The sequence below is a fragment of the Somniosus microcephalus genome, unplaced genomic scaffold (genome assembly GCF_052327205.1).
Source record: "Somniosus microcephalus isolate GS21.2 unplaced genomic scaffold, FLI_Smic_1.0 unresolved_chr1, whole genome shotgun sequence".
NCBI classification, from domain to species: Eukaryota; Metazoa; Chordata; class Chondrichthyes; order Squaliformes; family Somniosidae; genus Somniosus; species Somniosus microcephalus.
The window spans coordinates 36,720,405-36,741,470 of NW_028225179.1; the positions used below are offsets into that span (position 1 = coordinate 36,720,405).

General features: G+C 55.6%; 1 protein-coding gene across 1 annotated transcript; it reads right to left on the reverse strand.

The window, feature by feature from the left end:
- Positions 1-842: 842 nt before the first annotated feature.
- Positions 843-18,972, reverse strand: LOC147094623 (calcium-binding protein 5-like). Its single transcript, XM_085974453.1, has 6 exons — positions 17,477-18,972; positions 16,996-17,026; positions 14,726-14,869; positions 9,867-9,976; positions 4,527-4,674; positions 843-2,698 (listed from the first exon to the last, which is right to left on the reverse strand). Exons 1-6 carry the CDS (start codon positions 17,627-17,629, stop codon positions 2,673-2,675), a joined length of 612 nt encoding a protein of 203 aa, XP_085830579.1. The 5' UTR covers positions 17,630-18,972; the 3' UTR covers positions 843-2,672.
- Positions 18,973-21,066: the final 2,094 nt, after the last annotated feature.

A 21,066-nucleotide genomic window follows, 5' to 3' on the forward strand; every position in this document is an offset into this window, starting at 1 on the left:
TTCAGCCTCTCTCTCTCTGTCTCTCTGTCTCTGTCTGTCTCTCTCTCTCTCTCTCTCTCTCTCGGTCTCCCTCTCTCCCTGTCTCTCTCTCCCAGTTTTGCTTCCAAACCTGTCCCATTCCCCTCAGTGCCTGGATGATGGGAGGGGATAGATTTTCCGCTGTTCCTCCCTGGATGGAGGCAGTCAGCTCAGGCTGGTGGACAGTGATGCATCAACGTGAATATTACGGAAATTCTTAGCAGGATTCAGAGAGATCGAGGCAGGTCACAGGAAGAGAAGGAGAGGAGCTTAATCGCCTGGATAATCCCGTCTCAATCAGCAGCTCCCAGCAGTTTAATATTCTTCCTCAGTGTACTAACACATCCTCTCCTCTCCCCAGAGTACGGGTCCCCATGGGCGGTGACTCTCCCCGGGGTACAGGTCCCCGCGGGCACGGACTCTCCCCAGGGTACGGGTCCCCACGGGCACCGACTCTCCCCGGGGTACAGGTCCCCGCGGGCACCGACTCTCCCCAGGGTACGGGTCCCCACGGGCACCGACTCTCCCCGGGGTACAGGTCCCCGCGGGCACCGACTCTCCCCAGGGTACGGGTCCCCACGGGCACCGACTCTCCCCGGGGTATGGGTGCCCACGGGCTCCGACTCTCCCCGGGGTACGGGTCCCCACGGGCACCGACTCTCCCCGGGGTACGGGTCCCCACGGGCACCGACTCTCCCCGGGGTACGGGTCCCCACGGGCACCGACTCTCCCCGGGGTACGGGTCCCCACGGGCACCGACTCTCCCCAGAGTACGGGTCCCCATGGGCACCGACTCTCCCCAGAGTACGGGTCCCCATGGGCACCGACTCTCCCCGGGGTACGGGTCCCCGCGGGCACCGACTCTCCCCGGGGTACGGGTCCCCGCGGGCTCCGACTCTCCCCGGGGTACGGGTCCCCACGGGCACCGACTCTCCCCGGGGTACAGGTCCCCACGGGCACCGACTCTCCCCGGGGTACGGGTCCCCGCGGGCACCGACTCTCCCCGGGGTACGGGTCCCCACGGGCACCGACTCTCCCTGGGGTATGGTTCCTCATGGGCACCGACTCTCCCCGGGGTACGGGTCCCCACGGGCACCGACTCTCCCGGGGTACGGGTCCCCACGGGCACCGACTCTCCCCGGGGTACGAAGTCAGATAATGTTTGGTGATGGACAGATCTCTGAATTTAAATAAATGCATAAATGCAGGCTATATTGTTACAGAACCAAATATTTATTTTATTGAACATATCTTTCACACATTAACTACCTTTACCATCAGTTTGGAAATAATTGCTGTACATTGTACTGAGAGACACCAGTCAGTGTACAGATATCGCCCTGAGGGAGAGGGACTGAGAGACACTAGTCAGTGTACAGATATCTCCCTGAGAGAGAGGGACTGAGAGACACTAGTCAGTGTACAGATATCTCCCTGAGAGAGAGGGACTGAGAGACACCAGTCAGTGTACAGATATCTCCCTGAGAAACACCAGTCAGTGTACAGATAGCTCCCTGAGAGAGAGGGACTGAGAGACACCAGTCAGTGTACGGATATCTCCCTGAGGGAGAGGGGACTGAGACAGCAGTTTGTGTACAGATATCTACCTGAGGGAGAAGGACTGATTTCCCCTCACTCTAACCCAGGGGTCACTGGACAGTGATCAGGAGCCGGAACCCTGGCTGATTTCCCCTCTCTCTAACCCAGGGATCACTGGACAGTGATCAGGAGCAGGAACCCTGGCTGATTTCCCCTCTCTCTAACCCAGGGGTCACTGGGCAGTGATCAGGAGCAGGAACCCTGGCTGATTTCCCCTCTCTCTAACCCAGGGGTCACTGGGCAGTGATCAGGAGCAGGAACCCAGGCTGATTTCCCCTCTCTCTAACCCAGGCGTCACTGGGCAGTGACCAGGAGCAGGAACCCTGGCTGATTTCCCCTCTCTCTAACCCAGGGGTCACTGGGCGGTGATCAGGAGCAGGAACCCAGGCTGATTTCCCCTCTCTCTAACCCAGGGGTCACTGGGCAGTGATCAGGAGCAGGAACCCAGGCTGATTTCCCCTCTCTCTAACCCAGGAATCACTGGGCTGTGATCAGGAGCAGGAACCCAGGCTGATTTCCCCTCTCTCTAACCCAGGGGTCACTGGACAGTGATCAGGAGCAGGAACCCAGGCTGATTTCCCCTCTCTCTAACCCTGGGGTCACTGGACAGTGATCAGGAGCAGGAACCCTGGCTGATTTCCCCTCTCTCTAACCCAGGGGTCACTGGGCAGTGATCAGGAGCAGGAACCCAGGCTGATTTCCCCTCTCTCTAACCCAGGGGTCACTGGACAGTGATCAGGAGCAGGAACCCAGGCTGATTTCCCCTCTCTCTCTAACCCAGGGGTCACTGGGCAGTGATCAGGAGCAGGAACCCTGGCTGATTTCCCCCTCTCTCTAACCCAGGGGTCACTGGGCAGTGATCAGGAGCAGGAACCCTGGCTTATTTCCCTTCTCTCTAACTCAGGGGTCACTGGACAGTGATCAGGAGCAGGAACCCTGGCTTATTTCCCTCTCTCTAACCCAGCGGGTCACAACCTGACCCCACCCTGAATTCAAATGGCACAGCTGACCCCTCGATCATGGCCTTTGACCTTCTGCTCTTGTCCTCGGTGAGCTCAGCTCGACATCATACGAACAAATTCTGCCGGAGGAAAGAGAAAAAGAATGTTCAGAATTTCAATCCCTCTCCTATTCCTGACTCAAAGTTCCGGCGCTGCTGTGATGGGCTGAAAGAACTCGCACGGCAGGTACAGCACGGGTTAGATACAGAGTAAAGCTCCCTCTACACTGTCCCATCAAGCATTCCCAGGGCAGGTACAGCACGGGTTAGATACAGAGTAAAGTTCCCTCTACACTGTCCCATCAAACACTCCCAGGGCAGGTACAGCACGGGTTAGATACAGAGTAAAGCTCCCTCTACACAGTCCCATCAAACACTCCCAGGGCGGGTACAGCACGGGTTAGATACAGAGTAAAGCTCCCTCTACACTGTCTCATCAAACACTCCCAGGACAGGTACAGCACAGGGTTAGATACAGAGTAAAGCTCCCTCTACACTGTCTCATCAAACACTCCCAGGGCAGGTACAGCACGGGTTAGATACAGAGTAAAGCTCCCTCTACACTGTCCCATCAAACACTCCCAGGGCAGGTACAGCACGGGTTAGATACAGAGTAAAGCTCCCTCTACACTGTCCCATCAAACACTCCCAGGGCAGATACAGCACAGGGTTAGATACAGAGTAAAGCTCCCTCTACACTGTCCCATCAAACACTCCCAGGGCAGGTACAGCACGGGTTAGATACAGAGTAAAGCTCCCTCTACACTGTCCCATCAAACACTCCCAGGGCAGGGACAGCACGGGTTAGATACAGAGTAAAGCTCCCTCTACACTGTCCCATCAAACACTCCCAGGGCAGGTACAGCACGGGTTAGATACAGAGTAAACCTCCCTCTACAATGTCCCATCAAACACTCCCAGGGCAGGTACAGCACGGGTTAGATACAGAGTAAAGCTCCCTCTACACTGTCCCATCAAACACTCCTAGGGCAGGTACAGCACGGGTTAGATACAGAGTAAAGCTTCCTCTACACTGTCCCATCAAACACTACCAGGGCAGGTACAGCAGGGGTTAGATACAGAGTAAAGCTCCCTCTACACTGTCCCATCAAACACTCCCAGGGCAGGTACAGCACGGGGTTAGATACAGAGTAAAGCTCCCTCTACACTGTCCCCATGAAACACTCCCAGGGCAGGTACAGCACGGGTTCGATACAGAGTAAAGCTCCCTCTACATTGTCCCATCAAACACTCCCAGGGCAGGTACAGCACGGGTTAGATACAGAGTAAAGCTCCGTCTACACTGACCCATCAAACACTCCCAGGGCAGGTACAGCACGGGTTAGATACAGAGTAATGCTCCCTCTACACTGTCCCATCAAACACTCCCAGGGCAGGTACAGCGCGGGTTAGATACAGAGTAAAGCTCCCTCTACACTGTCCCATCAAACACTCCCAGGGCAGGTGCAGCACGGGTTAGATACAGAGTAAAGCTCCCTCTACATTGTCCCATCAAACACTCCCAGGGCAGGTACAGCACGGGTTACATACAGAGTAAAGCTCCCTCTACACTGTCTCATCAAACACTCCTAGGGCAGGTACAGCACGGGTTAGATACAGAGTAAAGCTCCCTCTACACTGTCCCCATCAAACACTCCCAGGGCAGGTACAGCACGGGTTAGATACAGAGTAAAGCTCCCTCTACGCTGTCCCATCAAACACTCCCAGGGCAGGTACAGCACGGGTTAGATACAGAGTAAAGCTCCCTCTACACTGTCCCATCAAACACTCCCAGGGCAGATACAGCACGGGTTAGATACAGAGTAAAGCTCCCTCTACACTGCCCCATCAAACACTCCCAGACACACCATTTACGTTCGCTTGCGTGTTGTTGGCCAGTCTGACTGACCTTCAAAGTCCACCGTCCCATCTCCATTGATGTCCGCCTCCTTCACCACATCTTCAAACTCCACAGCAGAGAGCTGCTCACTCATCAGTTTTTGAATGGCGTGTCGGAGTTCGCTGACCGTGATCGCACCGTCCCCATTCGCATCGAACTGAAAGAGGGAGAGAAGAAAGTTAACCTGAAGACAATATACCACCCACAGTGTAACATCAACTGCATGCGCCTGTACACTCTCCCCTATCGTGGACTCTACCCACCCATTTAATCTCCTCCCACAGCCCGTGTACACTCTCCCCTATCGCGGGCTCTACCCACCCATTTAATCTCCTCCCACAGCCCATGTACACTCTCCCCTATCGCGGACTCTACCCACCCATTTAATCTCCTCCCACAGCCCGTGTACACTCTCCCCTATCGCGGGCTCTACCCACCCATTTAATCTCCTCCCACAGCCAATGTACACTCTCCTCTATCGCGGACTCTACCCACCCATTTAATCTCCTCCCACAGCCCATGTACACTCTCCCCTATCGCAGACTCTACCCACCCATTTAATCTCCTCCCACAGCCCATGTACACTCTCCCCTATCGCGGACTCTACCCACCCATTTAATCTCCTCCCACAGCCCATGTACACTCTCCCCTATCGCGGACTCTACCCACCCATTTAATCTCCTCCCACAGCCCATGTACACTCTCCCCTATCATGGACTCTACCCACCCATTTAATCTACTCCCACAGCCCATGTACACTCTCCCCTATCATGGACTCTACCCACCCATTTAATCTCCTCCCACAGCCCATGTACACTCTCCCCTATCATGGACTCTACCCACCCATTTAATCTCCTCCCACAGCCCGTGTACACTCTCCCCTACCATGGACTCTACCCACCCATTTAATCTCCTCCCACAGCCCATGTACACTCTCCCCTATCACTGACTCTACCCACCCATTTAATCTCCGCCCACAGCCCATGTACACTCTCCCCTATCACGGACTCTACCCACCCATTAATCTCCGCCCACAGCCCATGTACACTCTCCCCTATCATGGATTCTACCCACCCATTTAATCTCCTCCCACAGCCCATGTACACTCTCCCCTATCACGGACTCTACCCACCCATTTAATCTCCTCCCACAGCCCATGTACACTCTCTCCTATCACAGACTCTACCCACCCATTTAATCTCCTCCCACAGCCCATGTACACTCTCTCCTATCACAGACTCTACCCACCCATTTCATCTCCTCCCACAGCCCATGTACACTCTCACCTATCACGGACTCTCCCCACCCATTTAATCTCCTCCCACAGCTGATGTACACTCTCCCCTATCACAGACTCTCCCCACCCATTTAATCTCCTCCCACAGGCCATGTACACTCTCCCCTATCACGGACTCTCCCCACCCATTTAATCCCCTCCCAGAGCCCATGTCCACTCTCCCCTATCATGGACACTACCCACCCATTTAATCTGCTCCCACAGCCCATGTACACTCTCCCCTATCATGGACTCTACCCACCCATTTAATCTCCTCCCACAGCTGATGTACACTCTCCCCTATCACAGACTCTCCCCACCCATTTAATCCCCTCCCACAGCCCATGTACACTCTCCCCTATCACAGACTCTCCCCACCCATTTAATCTCCTCCCACAGCCCATGTACACTCTCCCCTATCGCGGACTCTACCCACCCATTGAATCTACTCCCACAGCCCATGTACACTCTCCCCTATCACAGACTCTACCCACCCATTTATTCTCCTCCCACAGCCCGCGTACACTCTCCCCTATCACTGACTCTACCCACCCATTTAATCTCCTCCCACAGCCCATGTACACTCTCCCCTATCATGGACTCTACCCATTCATTTAATCTCCTCCCACAGCCCATGTACACTCTCCCCTATCACGGACTCTACCCACCCATTTAATCTCCTCCCACAGCCCATGTACACTCTCCCCTATCACAGACTCTACCCACCCATTTATTCTCCTCCCACAGCCCGCGTACACTCTCCCCTATCACTGACTCTACCCACCCATTTAATCTCCTCCCACAGCCCATGTACACTCTCCCCTATCATGGACTCTACCCATTCATTTAATCTCCTCCCACAGCCCATGTACACTCTCCCCTATCACAGACTCTCCCCACCCATTTAATCTCCTCCCACAGCCCATGTACACTCTCCCCTATCACGGACTCTACCCACCCATTTAATCTCCTGCCACAGCCCATGTACACTCTCCCCTATCACTGACTCTGCCCACCCATTTAATCTCCTCCCACAGCCCATGGACACTCTCCCCTATCACAGACTCTCCCCACCCATTTAATCTCCTCCCACAGCCCATGTACACTCTCCCCTATCACGGACTCTACCCACCCATTTAATCTCCTGCCACAGCCCATGTACACTCTCCCCTATCACTGACTCTGCCCACCCATTTAATCTCCTCCCACAGCCCATGGACACTCTCCCCTATCACAGACTCTCCCCACCCATTTAATCTCCTCCCACAGCCCATGGACACTCTCCCCTATCACAGACTCTCCCCACCCATTTAATCTCCTCCCACAGCCCATGTACATTCTCCCCTATCATGGACTCTACCCATTCATTTAATCTCCTCCCACAGCCCATGTACACTCTCCCCTATCACAGACTCTCCCCACCCATTTAATCTCCTCCCACAGCCCATGTACACTCTCCCCTATCATGGACTCTACCCATTCATTTAATCTCCTCCCACAGCCCATGTACACTCTCCCCTATCACGGACTCTACCCACCCATTTAATCTCCTCCCACAGCCCGTGTACACTCTCCCCTATCGCGGACTCTCCCCACCCATTTAATCTCCTCCCACAGCCCATGTACACTCTCCCCTATCACAGATTCTACCCACCCATTTAATCTCCTCCCACAGCCCATGTCCACTCTCCCCTATCGTGGACTCTACCCACCCATTCAATCTCCTCCCACAGCCCATGTACACTCTCCCCTATCACGGACTCTACCCACCCATTTAATCTCCTCACACAGCCTGTGTACACTCTCCCCTATCGCGGACTCTACCCACCCATTCAATCTCCTCCCACAGCCCATGTCCACTCTCCCCTATCGTGGACTCTACCCACCCATTTAATCTCCTCCCACAGCCCATGTACACTCTCCCCTATCATGGACTCTACCCATCCATTTAATCTCCTCCCACAGCACATGTACACTCTCCCCTATCACTGACTCTACCCACCCATTGAATCTCCTCCCACAGCCCATGTACACTCTCCCCTATCATGGACTCCACCTGCCCATTGAATCTCTCTGGGTCACTGTGACATGATTCAATATCATAGAATCATAGAATGGTTACAGCACAGAAGGAGGCCATTCGGCCCATCGAGCCCGTGCCGGCTCTCTGCAAGAGCGCTTCAGCTAGTCCCACTCTCCCGCCCTTTCCCCGTAGCCCTGCAATTTTTTTGCCTTCAGATACTTATCCAACTCCCTTTTGAAAGCCGTGATTGAATCTGCCTCCACCACCCTCTCAGGCAGCGCATCCAAGATCCCAACCACTCGCTGCGTAAAAAAGTTTTTCCTCATGTCGCCTTTGGTTCTTCTCCAATCACCTTAAACCTGTGTCCTCTGGTTCTCGACCCTTCCGCCAATGGGAACAGTTTCTCTCTATCTACCCTGTCCAGACCCCGCATGATTTTGAACACCTCTATCAAATCTCCTCTCAACCTTCTCTGCTCCAAGGAGAACAACCCCAGCTTCTCAAGTCTATCCACATAACTGAAGTCCCTCATCCCTGGGACCATTCTGGTCAATCTCCCCTTAACCTTCTCTGCTCTAAGGAGAACAATCCCAGCTTCTCCAGTCTCTCCACATCACTGAAGTCCCTCATCCCTGGTACCATTCTGGTCAATCTCCCCTTAACCTTCTCTGCTCTAAGGAGAACAATCCCAGCTTCTCCAGTCTCTCCACATCACTGAAGTCCCTCATCCCTGGGACCATTCTGGTCAATCTCCCCTTAACCTTCTCTGCTCCAAGGAGAACAATCCCAGCTTCTCCAGTCTCTCCACATCACTGAAGTCCCTCATCCCTGGTACCATTCTGGCCAATCTCCCCTTAACATTCTCTGCTCTAAGGAGAACAACCCCAGCTTCTCCAGTCTCTCCACATCACTGAAGTCCCTCATCCCCGGTACCATTCTGGTCAATCTCACCTTAACCTTCTCTGCTCCAAGGAGAACAACCCCAGCTTCTCCAGTCTCTCCACATCACTGAAGTCCCTCATCCCTGGAATCATTCTCGTAAATCTTTTCTGCACCCTCTCTAAGGCCTTCACATCCTTCCTAAAGTGCGGCGCCCAGAATTGGACAGATTACGCCAGTTGGGGCCGAACCAGTGTTTTACACAGGTTCATCAGAATCTCCACACTTTTGTACTCTATACCTCTGTTTGTGAAGCCCAGGATCCCGTAAACTTTTTAAACTGCTTTTTCAAACTCCCCTGCCACCTTCAACAATTTATGCACACATAACCCCAGGTCTCTCTGTTTGTGCACTCCCTTTAGGATTGTACCCTTTAGTTTATGTGATGAAATATTCCATTCATCACTGCCTGTGACTGTGGTTGGTTTCAGTTTCATTCCCCTTACCTCTGTTCTGTTTCCTCACCATTGTATTGTACTATGTGTAGGGCTCCGCCCATACCTGGCCCATTGTATTGTACTGTGTGTAGGGCTCCGCCCATACCTGGCCCCTATGCAAGCTGGCCCAGCCTGCAGTACATCCAGTACGGCAGACCTCTGGATGGAAGATACCTCTCTCCTGTGTGTTACCTTCTAAGTCAATAAAAGCCTTGTTTTGTTTCGCTAACATCGCGTCTCGGATTTATTGAGGCACATCAGTTTATATTTCCTCTCCTCGTTCTTTCTACCAGAATGTATCACTTTGCACTTTTCTGTGTTAAATTTCATCTGCCACGTGTCTGCCCATTCCACCAGCCTGTCTGTCTCCCTGAAGTCTATCACTCTCCTCCTCACTGTTCACTGTACTTCCAAGTTTTGTGTTCTTAATATATATCAAGAAAAGCAGTGGTCCTAGAACCGACCCCTGGGGAACACCACTGTGTACCTTCCTCCAGTCCGATACACAACCATTCACCACTACTCTCTGTTTCCTGTCACTTAGCCAATTCCGTATCCATGCTGCCACTGTCCCTCTTATTCCATGGGCTTCAACTTTGCTGGCAAGCCTATTATGTGGCACTTTGTCGAACGCCTTTTGGAAATCCATGTACACCACGTCAACCTCATGCTACCTCTCGAAAGGCATCTCGTAGTTCCTTCATGCCGATCATCCCCGCTGTTTCGGCCAGGAGTTTAGGAGCCATGATTTCCACGAAATCCTCAAAATCCACTCGTCCTCCAACTACAACAACAACAACCGGCATTTATATAGCGTCCTTAACATAGTAAAACGTCCCAGGGTGCTTCACGGGAGCGTAAATCAGACAAAATTTGACACCGAGCCACATAAGGAGACATTAGGGACAGGAGACCCAAAGCTGGGTCACGTGAGTAGGTTTTAAGGAGCATCTTAAAGGAGGAGAGAGAGGCGGAGACGTTTAGAGAGGGAATGCCGGAGCTTGGGGCCCAGGCAGCTGAAGGCACGGCCGCCAATGGTGGAGCGATGGAAATTGGGGGGGGGGGGGGCACGCAAGTGGCCAGAATTGGAGGGGCGCAGAGATCTGGGAGGGGTGTATGGCTGGAGGAGGTTACAGAGATAGGGAGGGTGGTAGGGGCTGGAGGAGGTTACAGAGATAGGGAGGGTGGTAGGGGCTGGAGGAGGTTACAGAGATAGGGAGGGTTGTAGGGGCTGGAGGAGGTTACAGAGATAGGGAGGGTTGTAGGGGCTGGAGGAGGTTACAGAGATAGGGTTTTAGAGGCTGGAGGAGGTTACAAAGATAGGGAGGGTGGTAGGGGCTGGAGGAGGTTACAGAGATAGGGAGGGTTGTAGGGGGCTGGAGGAGGTTACAGAGATAGGGAGGGTTGTAGGGGCTGGAGGAGGTTACAGAGATAGGGAGGGTTGTAGGGGCTGGAGGAGGTTACAGAGATAGGGAGGGTTGTAGCGGCTGGAGGAGGTTACAGAGATAGGGAGGGTTGTAGGGGCTGGAGGAGGTTACAGAGATAGGGAGGGTGGTAGGGGCTGGAGGAGGTTACAGAGATAGGGAGGGTGGTAGGGGCTGGAGGAGGTTACAGAGATAGGGAGGGTTGTAGGGGCTGGAGGAGGTTACAGAGATAGGGAGGGTTGTAGGGGCTGGAGGAGGTTACAGAGATAGGGTTTTAGAGGCTGGAGGAGGTTACAAAGATAGGGAGGGTGGTAGGGGCTGGAGGAGGTTACAGAGATAGGGAGGGTTGTAGGGGGCTGGAGGAGGTTACAGAGATAGGGAGGGTTGTAGGGGCTGGAGGAGGTTACAGAGATAGGGTTGTAGAGGCTGGAGGAGGTTACAGAGATAGGGAGGGTTGTAGGGGCTGGAGGAGGTTACAGAGATAGGGAGGGTTGTAGGGGCTGGAGGAGGTTACAGAGATAGGGAGGGTTGTAGCGGCTGGAGGAGGTTACAGAGATAGGGAGGGTTGTAGGGGCTGGAGGAGGTTACAGAGATAGGGAGGGTTGTAGGGGCTGGAGGAGGTTACAGAGATAGGGAGGGTTGTAGAGGCTGGAGGAGGTTACAGAGATAGGGAGGGTTGTAGGGGGCTGGAGGAGGTTACAGAGATAGGGAGGGGTGTAGGGGCTGGAGGAGGTTACAGAGATAGGGTTTTAGAGGCTGGAGGAGGTTACAAAGATAGGGAGGGTGGTAGGGGCTGGAGGAGGTTACAGAGATAGGGAGGGTTGTAGGGGGCTGGAGGAGGTTACAGAGATAGGGAGGGTTGTAGGGGCTGGAGGAGGTTACAGAGATAGGGAGGGTTGTAGAGGCTGGAGGAGGTTACAGAGATAGGGAGGGTTGTAGAGGCTGGAGGAGGTTACAGAGATAGGGAGGGGTGTAGGGGCTGGAGGAGGTTACAGAGATAGGGTTTTAGAGGCTGGAGGAGGTTACAAAGATAGGGAGGGTTGTAGGGGCTGGAGGAGGTTACAGAGATAGGGAGGGTTGTAGGGGCTGGAGGAGGTTACAGAGATAGGGAGGGTTGTAGAGGCTGGAGGAGGTTACAGAGATAGGGAGGGTTGTAGGGGGCTGGAGGAGGTTACAGAGATAGGGAGGTTGGTAGAGGCTGGAGGAGGTTACAGAGATAGGGAGGGTTGTAGGGCTGGAGGAGGTTACAGCGATAGGGAGGGTTGTAGGGGCTGGAGGAGGTTACAGAGATAGGGAGGGGTGTAGGGGCTGGAGGAGGTTACAGAGATAGGGAGGGTTGTAGGGGCTGGAGGAGGTTACAGAGATAGGGAGGGTTGTAGGGGCTGGAGGAGGTTACAGAGATAGGGAGGGTTGTAGGGGGCTGGAGGAGGTTACAGAGATAGGGAGGGTTGTAGGGGCTGGAGGAGGTTACAGAGATAGGGAGGGTTGTAGAGGCTGGAGGAGGTTACAGAGATAGGGAGGGTTGTAGAGGCTGGAGGAGGTTACAGAGATAGGGAGGGGTGTAGGGGCTGGAGGAGGTTACAGAGATAGGGTTTTAGAGGCTGGAGGAGGTTACAAAGATAGGGAGGGTTGTAGGGGCTGGAGGAGGTTACAGAGATAGGGAGGGTTGTAGGGGCTGGAGGAGGTTACAGAGATAGGGAGGGTTGTAGAGGCTGGAGGAGGTTACAGAGATAGGGAGGGTTGTAGGGGGCTGGAGGAGGTTACAGAGATAGGGAGGTTGGTAGAGGCTGGAGGAGGTTACAGAGATAGGGAGGGTTGTAGGGCTGGAGGAGGTTACAGCGATAGGGAGGGTTGTAGGGGCTGGAGGAGGTTACAGAGATAGGGAGGGGTGTAGGGGCTGGAGGAGGTTACAGAGATAGGGAGGGTTGTAGGGGCTGGAGGAGGTTACAGAGATAGGGAGGGTTGTAGGGGCTGGAGGAGGTTACAGAGATAGGGAGGGTTGCAGGGACTGGAGGAGGTTACAGCGATAGGGAGGGTTGTAGGGGGCTGGAGGAGGTTACAGAGATAGGGAGGGTTGTAGGGGCTGGAGGAGGTTACAGAGATAGGGAGTGTAGTAGGGGGCTGGAGGAGGTTACAGAGATAGGGAGGGGCGAGGGCCTCGGAAGGATTTGAACACCAGGATGAGAGTTTTAAAATGCAGAGAATTTGTTGCTGGGCGGAGATGGGATGAGGGGCGATAGGGTCAGAATCACCGTCACAAGTTGGACTGGAAGTCTGTGATGACATCATCAGGGGAACGCGGGCTGGGCGGGGCATACTGAAACCCACCCACTTCATGCTCCCCTCCCTCTTCTGCCCCGCACCCCGGGGAGAGTCGGTGCCTGTGGTGCCCCGTACCCCGGGGAGAGTCGGCGCCCGCGGGGTCCCGTACCCCGGGGACAGTCGGTGCCTGCAGGGACCCGTATCCCGGGGGGAACCGTACCCCGGGTAGAGTCGGTGCCCGTGGGGAACCGTACCCCGGGGAGAGTCGGTGCCCGTGGGGACCCGTACCCCGGGGAGAGTCATGCCCGTGGGGACCCGTACCCCGGGGAGAGTCGGTGCCCGTGGGGACCCGTACCCCGGGGAGAGTCGGTGCCCTCGGGGACCCGTACCCCGGGGAGAGTCGGTGCCCGCGGGGACCGTACCCCGGGGAGAGTCGGTGCCCGTGAGGACCCGTACCCCGGGGAGAGTCGGTGCCCGCGGGGACCCGTACCCCGGGGAGAGTCGGTGCCCATGGGGACCCGTGCCCCGGGGAGAGTCGGTGCCCGTGGGGACCCGTACCCCGGGGAGAGTCGGCGCCCGCGGGGTCCCGTACCCCGGGGAGAGTCGGTGCCCGCGGGGACCCGTACCCCGGGGAGAGTCGGAGCCCGTGGGGACCCGTACCCCGGGGAGAGTCGGAGCCCGTGGGGACCTGTACCCTGGGTAGAGTCGGTGCCCGTGGGGAACCGTACCCCGGGGAGAGTCGGTACCCGTGGGGACCCGTACCCCGGGGAGAGTCCGAGCCCGCGGGGACCCGTACTCCGGGGAGAGTCGGAGCTCGCGGGGACCCGTACCCCGGGGAGAGTCGGTGCCCGCGGGGACCCAGAGAGAGTCGGTGCCCGTGTGGACCCGTACCCCGGGGAGAGTCGGTGCCCGTGGGGACCCGTACCCCGGGGAGAGTCGGTGCCTGTGGGGACTCGTACCCCGGGGAGAGTCGGTGCCCGTGGGTACCCGTACCCCGGGGAGAGTCTGCGCCGGCGGGGACCCGTACCCCGGGGAGAGTCGGTGCCCATGGGGACCCGTACCCCGGGGAGAGTCTGCGCCCGAGGGGACCCGTACCCCGGGGAGAGCCGGTGCTTGTGGGGACCCGTACCCCGGGGAGAGTCGGTGCCCACGGGGACCTGTACCCCGGGGAGTGTCAGAGCCCACGGGGACCTGTACCCCGGGGAGAGTCGGTGCCCGCGGGGACCGTACCCCGGGGAGAGTCGGTGCCCGTGAGGACCCGTACCCCGGGGAGAGTCGGTGCCCGCGGGGACCCGTACCCCGGGGAGAGTCGGTGCCCATGGGGACCCGTGCCCCGGGGAGAGTCGGTGCCCGTGGGGACCCGTACCCCGGGTTGAGTCGGTGCCCGTGGGGACGCGTCCCCCGGGGAGGGTTGGCGCCCGCGGGGACCTGTACCCCGGAGAGAGTCGGTGCCCATGGGGACCCGTACCCTGGGGAGAGTTGGTGCCCGTGGGGACCTGTACCCTGGGGAGAGTCGTTGCCCGTGGGGACCTGTACCCCGGGGAGGGTCGGTGCCCGTGGGGACACGTACCCCGGGGAGAGCCGGAGCCCGCGGGGACCCGTACCCCGGGGAGCGTCGGTGCCCACGGGGACCCGTACCCTGGGGAGAGTCGGTGCCCGCGGGGACCCGTACCCTGGGGAGAGTCAGTGCCCGCAGGGACCCGCACCCCGGGGAGAGTCGGTGCCCGCGGGGACCCGTACCCTGGGGAGAGTCAGTGCCCTTGGGGACCCGTACCCTGGGGAGAATCAGTGCCCACGGGAACATGGGGTTTGGGGAGTGAGGGAGCAGTCTCCAGTGGGCCACTCACAGTTCATGTTGATTTGCTGGGACAGTTCGATCAGCTCCATCTCAGTTGGCATATAGCCCATGGTCCTCATCAGATTGCCCAGGTCCTTGCAGCTAATGTGTCCGTCCTTATCCTTATCGAACTCCGTGAAGGCGTCTCTCAACTCTACAATCATCAATAAATACAGACCATTAAAAGCTTACAGCTCCACTCTCTCCTCCCTCGCCCACTGTCCCTCCCTCTCTCTCCCAAGCTCCCATCCTCCCTCTCTCTCCATTCCTCTCCGACCTCCCCCAGTCCGGGGTTACCATCAGTCTCCAACCTCCCCATTCCAGGGTTACGATCGGTCTCGAACCTCGCACAGTCTGGGGTTACCATCAGTCTCCGACCTCCCCTAGTCCGGGGTTACCATCAGTCTCCAACCTCCCCTAGTCCAAGGTTACGATCAGTCTCCAACCTCCCCTAGTCCAGGGTTACAATCAGTCTCCGATCTCCCCAGTCGAAGGTTACGATCAGTCTCCAACCTCCCCTAGTCCAAGGTTACGATCAGTCTCCGATCTCCCCAGTCCAAGGTTACGATCAGTCTCCGACCTCCCCTAGTCCGGGGTTACGATCAGTCTCCAACCTTCCCTAGTCCAAGGTTACGATCAGTCTCCGACCTCCACTAGTCCAGGGTTGCGATCAGTCTCCGACCTCCCGAGTCCAAGGTTACGATCAGTCTCCGACCTCCCCTAGTCCGGGGTTATGATCCGTCTCCGACCTCCTCTAGTCCAAGGTTACGATCAGTATCCGACCTCCCCTAGTCCAGGGTTACGATCAGTCTCTGACCTCCCCTAGTCCAAGGTTACGATCAGTCTCTGACCTCCTCTAGTCCGGGGTTACGATCAGTCTCCGACCTCCACTAGTCCAAGGTTACGATCAGTCTCCGATCTCCCCAGTCCAAGGTTACGATCAGTCTCCGACCTCCCCTAGTCCGGGGTTACGATCAGTCTCCAACCTCCCCTAGTCCAAGGTTACGATCAGTCTCCGACCTCCACTAGTCCAAGGTTATGATCAGTCTCCGATCTCCCCAGTCCAGGGTTACCATCAGTCTCCGACCTCCCCTAGTCCGGGGTTACGATCAGTCTCCAACCTCCCCTAGTCCAAGGTTACGATCAGTCTCCGACCTCCACTAGTCCAGGGTTACGATCAGTCTCCGACCTCCCGAGTCCAAGGTTACGATCAGTCTCCGACCTCCCCTAGTCCGGGGTTATGATCCGTCTCCAACCTCCTCTAGTCCAAGGTTACGATCAGTCTCCGACCTCCCCTAGTCCAAGGTTACGATCAGTCTCTGACCTCCTCTAGTCCAGGGTTATGATCAGTCTCCGACCTCCCCTAGTCCAAGGCTACGATCAGTCTCCGACCTCCCCTAGTCCAGGGTTATGATCAGTCTCCGACCTCCCCTAGTCCAAGGTTATGATCAGTCTCCGACCTCCCCTAGTCCAAGGCTACGATCAGTCTCCGACCTCCCCTATTCTGGGGTTACAATCAGTCACCGACCTCCCCTATTCTGGGGTTACGATCAGTCTCTGACCTCCCCTAGTCCAGGGTTATGACCAGTCTCCGACCTCCCCTAGTCCAAGGTTACGATCAGTCTCCGACCTCCCCTAGTCCAGGGTTATGATCAGTCTCCGACCTCCCCTAGTCCAAGGTTACGATCAGTCTCTGACCTCCCCTAGTCCAGGGTTATGATCAGTCTCCGACCTCCCCTAGTCCAAGGTTACGATCAGTCTCCGACCTCCCCTAGTCCAGGGTTATGATCAGTCTCCGACCTCCCCTAGTCCAAGGTTATGATCAGTCTCCGACCTCCCCTAGTCCAAGGCTACGATCAGTCTCCGACCTCCCCTAGTCCAGGGTTATGATCAGTCTCCGACCTCCCCTAGTCCAAGGTTATGATCAGTCTCCGACCTCCCCTAGTCCAAGGCTACGATCAGTCTCCGACCTCCCCTATTCTGGGGTTACAATCAGTCACCGACCTCCCCTATTCTGGGGCTACGATCAGTCTCTGACCTCCCCTAGTCCAGGGTTATGACCAGTCTCTGACCTCCCCAGTCCAAGGTTACGATCAGTCTCCGACCTCCCCTAGTCCAGGGTTATGATCAGTCTCCGACCTCCCCTAGTCCAAGGTTACGATCAGTCTCCGACCTCCCCTAGTCCAGGGTTACGATCAGTCTCCGACCTCGCCCTGTCTGGGGTTACGATCAGTCTCCGACCTCCCCTAGTCCAGGGTTACGATCAGTCTCCGACCTCACCTTGCATCTCCCGAGTTCCAAGGTGACGCTCCTGAAATTGAATCAAAAGGAAATCATTAAATGAGTGAAACAGAAAATGAACATTGACTCTCCCCGGGGTACTGGTCCCCGCGGGCACCGACTCTCTCCGGGGTACGGGTCCCCACGGGCGCCGACTCTCCCCGGGGTACGGGTCCTCGCGGGCACCGACTCTCCCCAGGGTACGGGTCCCCACGGGCACCGACTCTCCCCGGGGTACGGGTCCCCACGGGCGCCGACTCTCCCCGGGGTACGGGTCCCCGCGGGCACCGACTCTCCCCGGGGTACGGGTCACCATGGGCACCGACACTCCCCGGGGTACGAGTCCCCGCGGGCACCGACTCTCCCCGGTGTAGGGGTCGCAGAGGGTGAAAGCTCAGGGGGCTAGTAGAGGGTGGGTTTGTGGGAAACAGTGCAGGGGAGCTCGGGACGGAGTGGGGACTAGTTTAAAATTCCACGTTACCGTGTGTTTTTCAGCTATGCCCTTCTTCAGGAAGATACAGGCGGGGCCGAGGACGTTCTGCATTTTGACGCACTGCTGGGCAAGCATGAATAACGGCTCCCGGTACTCGTCCGCTCCTTCCTCACCGTCCGGCTCCCTTTTCCCCCTCCGCATCGGACTCCGTCTCGAGCTCGACTGGGGGGGGAGAGAGTGTTGGGCTTAAGGAGCAGCAGGCGAAAGAGAGAGAGACAAGGCAGGCCTTTTTATTGACGGACGGCCCCGCGGTTATTCTGCACCCCCAGTCCCAATCTCCACACATCAGCCCCAAAGCCGGATTAATCTCCGGTCAGGCTCCAACATCTGTTTCTCGGGAGCTTTACTCCAAATCTCACACAGAACATCTGGAAAATTCGCCAAGAGAATCTCCCATCTCCGGAGAGCAACGATTAATCAACTTTGATCAGGTCCCAACATTCTCTCACCTCCAGACATTCTCTCACCTCCAGACATTCTCACCTCCAGACATCCTCTCACCTCCAGACATTCTCTCACCTCCAGACATTCCCTCACCTCCAGACATTCTCTCACCTCCAGACATTCTCTCACCTCCAGACATTCTCTCACCTCCAGACATTCTCTCACCTCCAGACATTCTCACCTCCAGACATTCTCTCACCTCCAGACATTCTCTCACCTCCAGACATTCTCTCACCTCCAGACATTCTCACCTCCAGACATTCTCTCACCTCCAGACATTCTCTCACCTCCAGACATTCTCTCACCTCCAGACATTCTCTCACCTCCAGACATTCTCTCACCTCCAGACATTCTCTCACCTCCAGACATTCTCTCACCTCCAGACATTCTCTCACCTCCAGACATTCTCTCACCTCCAGACATTCTCACCTCCAGACATTCTCTCACCTCCAGACATTCTCTCACCTCCAGACATTCTCTCACCTCCAGACATTCTCTCACCTCCAGACATTCTCTCACCTCCAGACATTCTCACCTCCAGACATTCTCTCACCTCCAGACATTCTCTCACCTCCAGACATTCTCTCACCTCCAGACATTCTCTCACCTCCAGACATTCTCTCACCTCCAGACATTCTCTCACCTCCAGACATTCCCTCACCTCCAGACATTCTCTCACCTCCAGACATTCTCTCACCTCCAGACATTCTCTCACCTCCAGACATTCTCTCACCTCCAGACATTCTCACCTCCAGACAGTCTCTCACCTCCAGACATTCTCACCTCCAGACATTCTCTCACCTCCAGACATTCTCTCACCTCCAGACATTCTCACCTCCAGACATTCTCTCACCTCCAGACATTCTCTCACCTCCAGACATTCTCTCACCTCCAGACATTCTCTCACCTCCAGACATTCTCTCACCTCCAGACATTCTCACCTCCAGACATTCTCTCACCTCCAGACATTCTCTCACCTCCAGACATTCTCTCACCTCCAGACATTCTCTCACCTCCAGACATTCTCTCACCTCCAGACATTCTCTCACCTCCAGACATTCCTCACCTCCAGACATTCTCTCACCTCCAGACATTCTCTCACCTCCAGACATTCTCTCACCTCCAGACATTCTCTCACCTCCAGACATTCTCTCACCTCCAGACATTCTCTCACCTCCAGACATTCTCTCACCTCCAGACATTCTCTCACCTCCAGACATTCTCTCACCTCCAGACATTCTCTCACCTCCAGACATTCTCTCACCTCCAGACATTCTCTCACCTCCAGACATTCTCTCACCTCCAGACATTCTCTCACCTCCAGACATTCTCTCACCTCCAGACATTCTCTCACCTCCAGACATTCTCTCACCTCCAGACATTCTCTCACCTCCAGACATTCTCTCACCTCCAGACAGTCTCTCACCTCCAGACATTCTCACCTCCAGACATTCTCTCACCTCCAGACATTCTCTCACCTCCAGACAGTCTCTCACCTCCAGACATTCTCTCACCTCCAGACATTCTCTCACCTCCAGACAGTCTCTCACCTCCAGAAATTCTCACCTCCAGACATTCTCTCACCTCCAGACATTCTCTCACCTCCAGACATTCTCTCACCTCCAGACATTCTCACCTCCAGACATTCTCTCACCTCCAGACATTCTCTCACCTCCAGACATTCTCTCACCTCCAGACATTCTCTCACCTCCAGACATTCTCTCACCTCCAGACATTCTCTCACCTCCAGACATTCTCTCACCTCCAGACATTCTCTCACCTCCAGACATTCTCTCACCTCCAGACATTCTCTCACCTCCAGACATTCTCACCTCCAGACATTCTCTCACCTCCAGACATTCTCTCACCTCCAGACATTCTCTCACCTCCAGACATTCTCTCACCTCCAGACATTCTCTCACCTCCAGACATTCTCTCACCTCCAGACATTCCTCTCACCTCCAGACATTCTCACCTCCAGACATTCTCTCACCTCCAGACATTCTCTCACCTCCAGACATTCTCTCACCTCCAGACATTCTCTCACCTCCAGACATTCTCTCACCTCCAGACATTCTCTCACCTCCAGACATTCTCTCACCTCCAGACATTCTCTCACCTCCAGACATTCCTCACCTCCAGACATTCTCACCTCCAGACATTCTCTCACCTCCAGACATTCTCACCTCCAGACATTCTCACCTCCAGACATTCTCTCACCTCCAGACATTCTCTCACCTCCAGACATTCTCTCACCTCCAGACATTCTCTCACCTCCAGACAGTCTCTCACCTCCAGACATTCTCTCACCTCCAGACATTCTCTCACCTCCAGACATTCTCTCACCTCCAGACATTCTCTCACCTCCAGACATCCTCTCACCTCCAGACATTCTCTCACCTCCAGACATTCTCTCACCTCCAGACATTCTCTCACCTCCAGACATTCTCTCACCTCCAGACATTCTCTCACCTCCAGACATTCTCTCACCTCCAGACATTCTCACCTCCAGACATTCTCTCACCTCCAGACATTCTCTCACCTCCAGACATTCTCTCACCTCCAGACATTCTCTCACCTCCAGACATTCTCTCACCTCCAGACATTCTCTCACCTCCAGACATTCTCTCACCTCCAGACATTCTCTCACCTCCAGACATTCTCTCACCTCCAGACATTCTCACCTCCAGACATTCTCTCACCTCCAGACATTCTCTCACCTCCAGACATTCTCTCACCTCCAGACATTCTCTCACCTCCAGACATTCTCTCACCTCCAGACATTCTCTCACCTCCAGACATTCTCACCTCCAGACATTCTCTCAACTCCAGACATTCTCTCACCTCCAGACATTCTCTCACCTCCAGACATTCTCTCACCCTCCAGACATTCTCTCACCTCCAGACATTCTCTCACCTCCAGACATTCTCTCACCTCCAGACATTCTCTCACCTCCAGACATTCTCTCACCTCCAGACATTCTCTCACCTCCAGACATTCTCTCCACCTCCAGACATTCTCTCACCTCCAGACATTCTCTCACCTCCAGACATTCTCTCACCTCCAGACATTCTCTCACCTCCAGACATTCTCTCACCTCCAGACATTCTCTCACCTCCAGACATTCTCTCAC